This window comes from Eleutherodactylus coqui, chromosome 1, assembly GCF_035609145.1.
Source record: "Eleutherodactylus coqui strain aEleCoq1 chromosome 1, aEleCoq1.hap1, whole genome shotgun sequence".
In the NCBI taxonomy this organism is placed as follows: Eukaryota; Metazoa; Chordata; class Amphibia; order Anura; family Eleutherodactylidae; genus Eleutherodactylus; species Eleutherodactylus coqui.
The window spans coordinates 296,646,913-296,659,018 of record NC_089837.1 but is presented as its reverse complement, the minus strand read 5'-3'; the positions used below and the strand labels follow the sequence as shown (position 1 = coordinate 296,659,018).

The window sequence follows — 12,106 nt, the reverse complement described above, 5'->3', positions numbered from 1 at the left end:
TAAATGCAGCCTATGGGTAGGGGGTCTCACATGGACAGATTCTAATTGTGGAGGATCCGCGGCAAAACGCAGGCATTGAAAGCCATGAACTTTCGCTTTTTCCTTCACACTCACGGATACATATTGTGCATTCCGTGAGCGGTAGAAAAATCACAGCATTCTCGACTTTGCCAATGGAGGTCGTCCGCCCCGCAGCCCATACGCAACATTGCATATGGGCTGTGGGTACGTGTCATTGCTTAGCTATGGCATGGGAAATCCAAACCATTAAAAAAACTACTGTGCATGACCAACGGCATTTAGCTTTCCTTCATCCTCTAGCTATTTGGTAGCATAGTCTTCAGCAAACGTGTGCTGGGTGTCAGGTTTTGTATACTAACAGATGGCATATATGTGTACCTTCAATGGTATTTACTTTTGCTATTTGGTTTCCTTTTATCTATTTATGATTAATTGAGTAAAGTGATTTATATACTCAAGTATTAGCCGACCCGAGTATAAGCCGAGTCAATAGGTTTTACCGCAAAAAAAAAAACGGTAAAACTTATTGACTAGAGTATAAGCCTAGCTATACTCGAGTATATAGTAGGCAAAAAAAAATTACTCACACCTCAGCCTGCATCTGTGTGCTCGGTGCGATGCTGTCCTCGGCGCCATGGAGCTGGTGGTGCAGCAAGCTGCTTCAGTCTTCTCGCTGTCATCTCCCTGGCTTGGTTTTTAAATCCCTGCCGTCAGCGCTATGTGAGAACGCGCTGTGATTGCATTGAGCGTTGGCCTATCACAGCCATTCAGAATGACATCACTGAATGGCTGCGATTGGTTTATCGAGCGCCGGCTGTGATTGGCCGACCCTCGATCCAATCACAATGCTTCCTCACACAGCACTGACCGCGGGGATTTTAAAACCAAATCAGGGAGGTGACAGCGAGGAAAAGACTTAAAGGGGGTGTCCCGTGAAAGCAAGTGGGGTTATACACTTCTGTATAGCCATATTAATGCACTTTGTAATATACATCCTGCATTAAATATTGGCCATACAGAAGTTATACACTTACCCCCTCCGGTGCTGGCGTCCCCGTCTCCTTGGCGACACCTGAAGCCGCCTTCTTTGGTCGCCGCAACAGTCGGCGCTTGCGCAGATAAGAATCCTCTGCTGGCTGTGTCCAGGCTCACGAGCTGCGTCCTGGCTCCTCCCTCTTCTCCGCGTCATCGTAGCTCCGCCTCCGTCACGTGGTGCCGATCAGCCAATGAAGTGGCTGTAATCGGCAGTGGAACGCAAGACTGGAGAAGAACATCCACGGTGCACCATGGGAGAAGACCCGTGGTGCACCGTGGGAGAAGACCAGCGGCGCCATCTTTGAAAGAAGAATCTTCAAAGCTGCAGAACGGGGATCCAGGTAGGCGAATTTTTTTATTTATTTTTTTTTAAATAACAAATGCATTCGTTTTTACTGTGCAGAATGTGGGGGTCTGTGCAAAAAAAATAATTTTGAGTTTCGGCGCGGGACAACCCCTTTAAGCAGCTTGCCGCACCACCGACAGCATCACGCCGGGCACACAGACGCCGGCTGAAGGGTGAGTATTGAGGTTTTTGTTTTTTTTGGTTTTTTTTTAACCTTACTCCAGTGTAACATTTTTTTTGTGCTGAAAAACTTGGCTTATTCTAGAGTGTATATATGGTAATATATATAATTACATTTCTTATATTTTTTCATGTATGCTTAGAGTTAATTGTGTCTATTGTCATTTCTGATATGTATTCCTTCTCCCCCAGGTTGTATTGTGAGGCCTTGTATTTTTGGATTTTGTTGAGGACTAATTGTGGAATAAATATTTCATATTTTATGGCCGCCTGTCCACAGGTGTTGCGTTTTAGTTCAATAGGTTTTTTATTGGAATGAAAAGACATACATCAATCGTATCAGCATACTGTGTATATCAGGCTTTGAAACTTTTAAAACATATGCATAATTGAGTTGCATCCCCTGCCTGCTCCACTCCTACTTCTCTGTGGAGACTGCAGCTTATCAGTCTTCATTCCAAACATTTTTTAAACTTTTCAATAACAAATATATTCTTTCCCCACCTCCGGGTAGGGGACCAGGAGGTGTGGATAAAAGAAATTAAAGAGATAAACAAAGAGAAAAGAAAAAGTGAGAGAGGGGGTAAACAATAGGATGGCTCTGGCGAGCAGGTGGGGGGGGGGAGGGGGGATATAGGTGGGGGGGGAATGGATGCCTTAGGGGACTTTAGTGTCCCTCCATCTGAATAGCCGGGAATTAATTTAGCAAACTCAGAATTGTGTCTCCTCAGGGAGGGCGGGCCTGAGCTCAGAATACCTCACCGGTCTCAGCCCCCAAGATGGGCCTGAGTTCCCAAACCACCAAGTGCGGCGCTGATGAAAAGCCGTGTGGCTGCGTCAAATTTGCCTACCGGGAGGCCCATTCTCCCAATCCCGGTGACTGTCTAAAGTCCAGCCACGGTCGCCATGTTGCGTAAAACCTCTCTACCGTTGTCTCCTCCTCCGCCCTCATTTCCTCGAATCTGGCCAAGGTATTGACAGCTTCTACCCAGTGGTACCTTGCGGGTCCCGAGGTAGCTCGCCAGAATCTTGGAATGATCTGCCGCACAGCCATTATGAAGAATCTTAGGAGCCCTTTTTTAACGTGGGTCGTGGGTTCCTGATAAATGGATAGTAGGGCCATCTCGGGTGTGAGCACAATGCTCGTTCCGCTCAATCTGTTGTACAGGGCCTCTACGTCACCCCATAATGTCGCTATCGGAGGGCACTCCCACCAAATGTGTACCATATTACCCCTTCCATTTGCACACCTCCAGCACTGGGAGGAGGATTGAGGGAACATTTTATGCATTCTTTCCGGGGTTATGTACCACTGAGATAGGACCTTGTAGTTGAGGTCGTGTAGTTTTGAGTGAACTGTGGCCTTGTGTGTTAGAGTGAAGGACCTCCGCCAAAGGTCAGCGGAAAAGCCCCTCCCCAGCTCATCCTCCCATGCTCTCGTGAACCTCGGGAGTTCGTCCCCCATCTCACTATCCAGCATTAGCTTGTATAGCCGGGAAATTAAGTGTCTCGGGGCTTCAGTAGACATGCACATCTCCTCGAAGGGAGTGAGGACCTTGTGTAGACCCGACCCGGGTGCCAGGGCGTCCAGTGAGCCCCTCAGCTGTAAGTAGACCATCCAGGCTCCCGGCGGAGCCCTAGTCTCATTGAAGAACTCCGTTAAGGATTTGATCCCCGAGTGACCCACTACGTCCTTTATTCGAGGTACCTGGATCATTGGAGTTAGTAGCAGGGTTCTATTTTGCTCGAAAGCTGCGAATTGAGGGTTCGCCAGAAGAGGGGTGAGGGGGCCCGGGATCGAGACCAACCCATCTCGCCTTGCGAAACTCGACCATGCCTCAGACAGCAATCTCAACAGCGGGGATACTCTAGGCAGGTCTCTAATTAGGCCTCCCGGAATCCAGAACATCCCTTGGGCCCGGTTCGGCTCCAGGTCCATCTCCATCTCCACCCAGATTTTGGAACTGCTGCTCTTAAGGAGATCGAGTACACACCTAGCTATATTAGCCCTATAGTATAGGGCGAAGTCTGGGAGACCCAGTCCTCCCCTAATTTTGGTTCTAATTAGCGTACTGTGCTTTAATCTGGGCCTGCGTCCTCGCCACCACAGGTGTTGCGTTTTAACACCACGCATTTCCGCTGTGGGAGAACACCACTAAAGTCACCACAATGAACCGATCAATATGATAGGTTTATCGTGGGATGCCGCGATTTTTATATGCGAGCGGAAAATCGTGGCGGATTTTCACTCATGTACATCAGGCTGCTCTGTTCATAGCTATTCTATGGAAAGCGTTCATGGCGTTACTCACGTGCGGATTATCACCGCGGATAATGCAATGCAGACTCGCCTGTGGACAGGAGGCCTATGAGTTTCAACTGATAGGTCAATAATATACAGTAAGAATACCCTGCCGGACGTCTTCCGACATCGGAGCTGTACAGCCTTCAATCAGAATGTCTAAAGATGTCAGACAGTGGATTGGAAAGGGTTAAAGGAGTTGGGCACACCTACGCTATTGACCACCAGCAGTCCACCGCTCTGGACCCCTGCCGATCAATGGTTCTTCCGGCTGCTGCCAGTGTGTACAGAGCAGGAAGCAGATTGAATTCAAGGAAAACCATGGCTCTATTACCAACCCAGCTGCTGCAATGTGTATGGAGCGATCTGCTTCCTGCTGAATACAGACACACATCTGCAGGAGAGCCACTGATTGGCTGGGATCCTGAGTGGTTAGGCCCCTCTAAGCAATTATTGATGACCTTTATCATGAGAATAGGTCACCAATAGTGTAGAGGTGGACAACCCCTTTGATGGAATATAACCTGCATATACCTTGATTATGCAGAAAATAATATTACGTTTATTGTACTTTTTCTTTACTGCTATCTAGTACCTTCCAGCTCTGGGTTACACGAAGCGCATTCACTTGATGAATCCTATGGTTCCTGGACTTACAGGCAGCAAGATGAGCTCATCTGAAGAGGTATTGGTGGGAAACTGGGGAATTTGAAGATTGTCGGCTTCTAGATGTACATGGAAGGCACACCTGGGGCTTAGTAATTTGCATATCATGTCAGAGTACTATGTATTCCCTAATGTATATCCCCATAAAGCTACACAGTCGCATATGTTAATCATTGACCCTGATGTGTTTAAAAAAAAAAAAGTGTTGTGCTTGCTTTTTGTTGTGTTTTATAACTTGTGGTGGCCTACTGTATAGGAAAGTGCAATCCTATGATGAACATGTAAATATGCAGCACCTTAAACTCCATGTGCCATATAGTGGGCACAATAGTATCAACATGTTCAATCCTTATATCTTATTGGGGTTTTCCGAAATTCTGATAGTTGATGACCTATCCTCTATCCTTATACTGCACTGATCAGCTGACTAAAGCACCAGTTCATTGTTGACCAGGCACAACTGGTAGCTTCTGTGCCCTGTATTACATCACAGTCCCATTCACTTGAATAAGACCAAGCAACAGTGACCTGTAATGCCAAACCACGTCTAATACAGTGTGTACAGAGCTGTGCCTTTTATACAAACCCCCCTTCCTGACACATCCGATTGCTAAATACATATCTTACCACATGAAGTTATCTGACCAGTTTGCTTTGATACTTTTTCTTTGGACCAATAATTATTTTCTATCCCTATATTGCGCTGTAGAAGGCATTCCTCCATCATTTAGACTGTTAACACTTTCAAGTTGTATCAAGTTGTTTTTGTTTTTTTTTTCCTGTAAATGTTTTAGGAATCAAAGATTGATCTCCTGGACTCCCCTTCAGATGTGAAGAAAAAGCTGAAGAAAGCTTTTTGTGAGCCAGGGAATATAGAGAATAACGGTGTATTAAGCTTTGTCCAGCATGTCCTGTTCCCTCTGAAGTCAGGTGAGCCGGAGTATGGTTAATGAATCAGGATAACTCGTATGACTTGTCATGGAGCTCTTACAGCAGATTTGCTCTTGTGTTTCAGAGTTTGTTGTTCTTCGTGATGAGAAGTATGGTGGAAATAAAACCTACACAGACTATGATGCTCTGGAAAAAGACTTTGCTGAGGAGGTAAGCAGATAATTGTAAGGTTCTCCTAATTTATTAATATATGGACGTGCATCGTGTTTCCCTAAGATGAACGCACCACATACTGATGATAACTATGACCAGTGAGGAGACAAAACTGTATTTCTCCTAGATGTTATTGGGGGACATAGTTCATAGGTAATAATCCTAGCACTAGGAGGCTGACCCCATAAATGAAAAGAGTATAAGTTCCACTTATACAGGCCATACCCCTCCCACAGACACTACTCTAATCAGTTTTGGAAATGGGTGTTTAAACTCCAGGTTTTCCACACTAGTTGCACTTCCCTGAGGGTGCAAGGAAACTAGGCAGTCACCTGCTCTGTGCTTCCTCTGATGGCCACTCTGTCCCCACATTTCTCTGCTGCAGTTAAGGAATACCAGTAACTCCGCGCTCCGTGTAGTGTTACTGAAGGGGTGACCCTGCGAGCACCTAGGGAAACCACACTGGTGAGGAAGAGGACACTTGTTTCAAGGTTTCTTTTTCTTTTCCTCTATCTTGTCAGTGGCTGGTTGCTTACTGCTTCATTGTTCACCTCTTCTTGTGCAGGCAGGTCCTCTTTTTGTCCTGGCTCTTTTTTCCTATGTTTTAGGCCGCCTGCAGACGGCCGGGTCGGATCCGTCAGCGGGAATCCTCACCGCGGGACCCGACCCGAGTGCCTGCAGAGAGCAGCACCCGCGGCCCCAGCTCTTTCATGTGCCGGCAGCCGGCGCATGCACAGACCGGAGCCAGCGGCAGGTGAGTGACGTTTCTGTGCGGGCTCTGAGAGCCCCGCACAGAAATAGGGCATGCCGCAGTTTGTTTGCAGCGCGAGATTTCGCGTGGCCAAACCACGGCCGTCTGCATAGGATTTCCGCCCGTCTGCAGGTGGCCTTAGGCCTCATGTCCACGGCCTCATGCTGTGCCGTGTGACGTTTCCCATTGAAATCAATAGGAAACACTTGCCGGTCCTCAGATGCTTGTGAAACAACCATCGAAGGATTACAATTTTACAGAAGTGATGCAAAGCATTTTTGCATGAAAACGCCTCCCATCTGCGGGTAAAATGCACAATGACAAGCGTGATCTTGCACTCGCCCGTGTGAATGTAGCCTTAGGCCTCCCTCACACGGGTGTTTTTGTACAGCATTTAGTGCTGCCCTTTCAGCGCTGCGCTAAACGCTGTACAACACTCCCATTCATTTCAATGGGGCTGCTCACACAAGCGTCAGAACACAATGAATGGCTGTGATTGGTGCATCCATCGCTGGCTGTGATTGGCTGAGCCCACAGCCTCAGCCAATCAGAGCAATCTCTTGCTGGAGGCAGTGTCTTCAAAGCCCGTCACTAGCAAAAGATGCTCTGTTGGCGATGACAAGTAGCCCAAAGCTTTCCCGGAGCTCCAGAGAGCAGCGGCAGGGACACGGACGGCACCAGCTAGGTGAGTATTGTTTTTTTTTGTTTGTTTTTTTTCCCACCTCCTTGGACCTTGAAACTCGGCCCAATATCGCGCTCATACACGTGCGATGTCCCGTTGATGTGGGGCCTTTTTGTGTCAAACACCTTCAATCAATTCAGTACATCTGCGATCCTTTGTACTGAAGGATTGGTATGTGATTTCCATTGTTTTCAATGGCAAACCTTGCATCGTACTTGCGTGTTTTCTGGACCATTGAAAGCAATCGGCAATGCGTTCTGACAGAACGCCCACAGATAGGACATGCAGCAATTTTTTTTCGCACCGCAATGCAGGAAACAGAATCACTTGTGTATATGACCCTATTCAAAAGAATGGGATTCATATTCGTGCAAAATTTGTATGTTTTGCAACACATAAATCTTGCGTGATTTTCAGTCGTGTGAAAGCGGCCTAAGAGAGGTAAACGTGTCGATGAGTCGGTCTGTAGCTTTCCCTAACCATAGTAAGTTTGAGGAGATCTTTGCTAAAGAATGGAAGCACCCTGACATGAGCTTAACTGTCCTCAAGAAGACACATTTATGCTCTTTCCTTTCCAAACGATTTAGTAAATAAGTAGTCAGTTTCTCCATCCGTTAACAACACCCCCCCCCCCCCCCTTCCTTTTCCTCCCAAGCTTCCTCTCTTGGATGCTGCAGCCCCTTAGGTTACAACTTGGATTCACTCTCAAAATCAGTCTTTGTGGCAGTTTAATCTAAATTTGCTTGCTCTTGGGTTACCAAGAACAGTAGGGTTTGAAATAGACAGCTAGAGCAGGAAATCTATGCAGGAGACATTACAAGAAGACTTAACAGATCTTTATTTACAACTTCTGAACACATTCAAATTCCTATGTGGAGCCTCCTTAGAGTTTGCCTGTTTTTGCCATAAGTGAAACAGCTAACTTTTGTTGTACACCGCTCTTTTTGGCTAAAATTTTGGTAGGTAAAATTATCTTCTAAAAAGGCTCACATCAGCCTTCAATTCTCTAGAGGCAACTTGGTTGGGAAAAGTCTGGATGAAGTCATCTCTGAAGCTACTGGTAGTAAGAGTTCCTTCCTCCTTTAGAGACATTGCAGATGTGAACACCCATCAAAACCCTTTCAGAGGTTTTGCTTCTTTCACAGCTACTCGCGAAGACCATCCCTCAAACCAAGGCTTTCCTAATGGGTATGTCCTAGGTTCACATCTTTAAAATCCACTAACCAGATCCTTTCAAGAGAACTCGAGTGGGTAGGATATCTTCTCTCTTTACAGGAGAAGAAATATGGCTTGCTCACACATATGGACAATACCTGAGTTTTGAGAGATGGTCTATAGCAGTGGTGGCGAACCTATGGCACGCAGGGCTCTCCCTGTTGGCATGCGCCGCCATCAGCCGCTCACCACTTGTGAATGTCAGCAGGGGCAGCGGCTCCCCTGCCAGCATTCACTCAGCGCCGCTGGTAGCAGTGCCGATCCCGGCGCACACTGTGACGTCAGTGTGCAGCCAGGATCCTCCCACGACGTCTCCTACTACCTAGTTCCGCGAGAGCAGGGGGAGGAGGCATCCGGCAGCACACTGACGTCAGTGTGCATCGGGATGAGTACCAGCAGCAACGCCGAGCAGAGGAGGAACCGGTAAGTATATGGGTCGCGGAGAAGGGGGGTGTCGCTGTCACACTTGGGGCCGCTGTGGGGGGGTCGCTGTCACTAATTAACCGCTGTGGGGGCGGGGTAGCTGTCACACTAATGGTCTGCTGTCACACTGGGCCCCTGGGGGGAAACGCTGTCGCACGGGGGTCGCTGTCATGCTGGGGGCCGCTGTGGGGGGTCGCTGTCATACTGGGGGCCGCTGGGGGGGGGGGGGTTGCTGTCACACTAATGGGCCGCTGTGGGGGGGTCGCTGTCACACCAATGGGCCACTATGGGGGGGTCGCTGTCACACTGGGGACCGCTGTGTGTGTGTGGTCGCTGTCACACTAATGGGCCTCTGTGGGCGGTTGCTTTCATACTGGGGGCCGCTGTGGGGGGGTCGCTGTCATACTGGGGGCCGCTGTGGGGGGGGGGGGGGGGGGTCACTATTATCTCCGGGGCCGCTGGGGGTAGGGTCACTATTACCGCTGGGGTATGTTTACATGTGGCGGAAATGGGCAGGGATGTTTCAAAATTGACAGCATGCAGATTTTGACTGCTTTTTGGATGCGGAAATGCTGCAGAATTTTCCACAGAAATTTCTGCTGAGGACATTCTACAATAATTGCACATCCAAAAATCTGTCAAAATCTGCACGCTGTTTATTTTGAAGTGGCCCTGTCCTTTTTAGAACGGGGGTAAAATCATACGTCGTGATAAGCCCCGCCCCCTGACATGTTGGCACTTTGCAGTAAATATGTGGGCTTTGGGTTGCAGTTTGGGCACTCTGTCTCTAAAAGGTTCGCCATCACTGGTCTATAGAGTACGAAATCAAGTTTTCATCCCCCTTAACAATTTTTATCATAGAATCAGACTGGTAGAGTTGGAAGGGACCTTCAAGGTCATCTGGTCCAACCCCCTGCTCAGCGCAGGATTCACTAAATCATCCCAGACAGATATTTGTCCAGCTTTTGTTTGAACACTGCCATTGAAGGAGAACTCACCACCTCCCGTGGTAACCGATTCCACTCATTGATCACCCTCACTGTCTAAGGGTGACTACCCACTACAGATTTTTTTTCACAGCGACATTCTCAGCGTTTTTTTTTTCTGCATGGGGTCTATGGAACTTGTAATGTTAAAATCGCGATTGCGCAAAATCGCAATTTACCGCGAAATCGCAATTTTTAACATTACAAGTCCCATAGACACCTGCAGGAAAAAAAACGCTGCGAATTTCGCAGTGAAAAAGAACTGTAGTGTCTCCTCCCTTTCAGTTTCATCCCATTGCTTCTAGTCTTCCCTTGTGCAAATGATAATAAGGCTGATTCCTCTGCACTGTGACAGCCCTTCAGATATTTGTAGACCGCTATTAAGTCTCCTCACAGCCTTCTTTTTTGCAAGCTAAACATTCCCAGGTCCTTTAACCGTTCCTCATAGAACATGATTTGCAGAACGCTCACCATCTTGGTAACGCTTCTCTAAACTTGCTCCAGTTTGTCTGTCTTTTTTAAAGTGGAGTTTTCTCAGGTTTTCCTCCCCTTTTTATTCTAAATTCAAGGATAGCATGATCACTGCCTTTTTTTTTTTTGCGTTGTAGGATTTCAGAGTCTGAGACCATGCTCATCAGTTGGAAACCACAAATTACAAAGTGTACCGTTACATGTTTTTGTGCAAAAATTCACAAAGTTCTGTCAGATTCCCACCATGGCAAGTGGCACAGCCTTTGCCACATGGCATTGAAGCTTCTGTGTGGTAGGGCAGGTGCTTTCCTCTTTTCTCACACTCTAGGACTACTTTGGGATGTCCATGATGCTGTGTCCACCAATGACCTTAACAAGAAAACCGGATTTTTTTATAAGTTGCCAAAAAATCCTTTTCTCTTTGAAACACACATTCTTGCTATTTTTATCGTTTTTCCTGGACCAATGCTTAAAGGGGTTGTCCCGCGATGACAAGTTAAGTTAAACACTTCTGTATGGCCATATACATGCACTTTGTAATATACATCGTGCATGAAATATGTGCCATACAGAAGTTATATACTCACCTTCCCTGCTGTGCTGGTGTCCCTGTCTCCATGGTGCCGTCTAATTTCAGCGTCTAATCGCCCGATTAGACGCGCTTGCGCAGAAGGGTCTTCTCCCTTCTGGTCGGTCCGGGCACGAGCGGCGTTCTGGCTCCGCCCCCTTCTATGCATCATCACGTAGCTCCGCCCCATCATGTGTGCCGATTCCAGCCAATCAGGAGGCTGGAATCGGCAATGGACCGCACAGAGCCCACGGTGCACCATGGGAGAAGACCCGCGGTGCATCGTGGGTGAAGATCCCGGCGGCCATCTTAGAGGAAAAGAAGTTGCAGAGAGGGGATTCGGGTAAGTAAAATTTTTTTTTTTTTTATTTCAACACATCCCTTGGGTTTGTCCTGCGCTGAACGGGGGGCCTATGCAAAAAAAAAAGCCTGTTTCGGCGCGGGACAACCCCTTTAATTTGGTTGGTTGATTGTTTTGGTTTTTTTTCCCTTCCCTTGCAGTACTAGGATTTGTTATTTGTTCTATCTAGGTTTTACTTTTTTCTTCTACTACTTTTTGCACAAACTGATTAGATTGCCTTTATGGCCTGCAACAGAGGAGCCAACACTGTTTCCCTAGCCAGAGTCGGCCTCCTGTTGGCAGTGCTGTGTTCCTCAATGAATCCAAGTAGAAAAGGATTTTGCAGGAACTAGAAAAATTCAATTTTTATGTAAAATCGAGCATGTAAAATATTTTGACTTCCTACTTATAGATATAAATTTTGCAGAATGTTCATCCTGGAGATTTGAAAGCCTCAGTGGAGAAAGCCCTCAATAAATTGCTAGACCCCATCAGAGAGAAGTTCAATAGCGCAGAGTTGAAGAAATTAAGCAACGAGGCTTACCCAGATCCCACAAAGCAGAGTGAGTAGTGTTTACGTTTATCTCAATACCACACTTTCTTTTCACTTGTTACATTCCACGTCTTACTTTTTTTTCTTTCTATAACCAAGATCTAGATTCTACCAATCTGATCACAAATCTGTATATCCATATACCGCTCTCACAATCTTCTACTGTGTACTGCAGAAGAAGCCTTCTGAAGACAATCATCTACTTTCTTTTTCTCTTTTTTTTGGGGTGTGTTTGTGTGTTTGTGTGTGTGTGTGTGTGTGTGTGTGTGTGTGTGGGGGGGGGGGGGGGGTAACACTGTTGGGTTTCTTTAACCCTTTTTAATCCAGTGTCAGACCTCATCTGACATTCAGATTTCCTTGCATAACTCTGATGTTGGGCGAGGTCCGACACATTTTTCTATCATTAGGCAGGACAGCTCACCGATGTTGGAGGTTGTTCTGCATATGTATATTACACTATGCA

General features: G+C 47.0%; 1 protein-coding gene across 1 annotated transcript in view; it reads left to right on the top strand.

Moving 5' to 3' along the window:
- The window catches only part of YARS1 (tyrosyl-tRNA synthetase 1), a 42,783-nt gene that overhangs the window by 21,718 nt on the left and 8,959 nt on the right, over positions 1–12,106 (top strand). The window contains exons 7-10 of the mRNA XM_066573811.1: positions 4,477–4,569; positions 5,345–5,480; positions 5,566–5,651; positions 11,518–11,653. Of these exons, the coding sequence (XP_066429908.1) occupies positions 4,477–4,569; positions 5,345–5,480; positions 5,566–5,651; positions 11,518–11,653 (451 nt within the window). The remainder of the gene's footprint in view (positions 1–4,476; positions 4,570–5,344; positions 5,481–5,565; positions 5,652–11,517; positions 11,654–12,106) is intronic.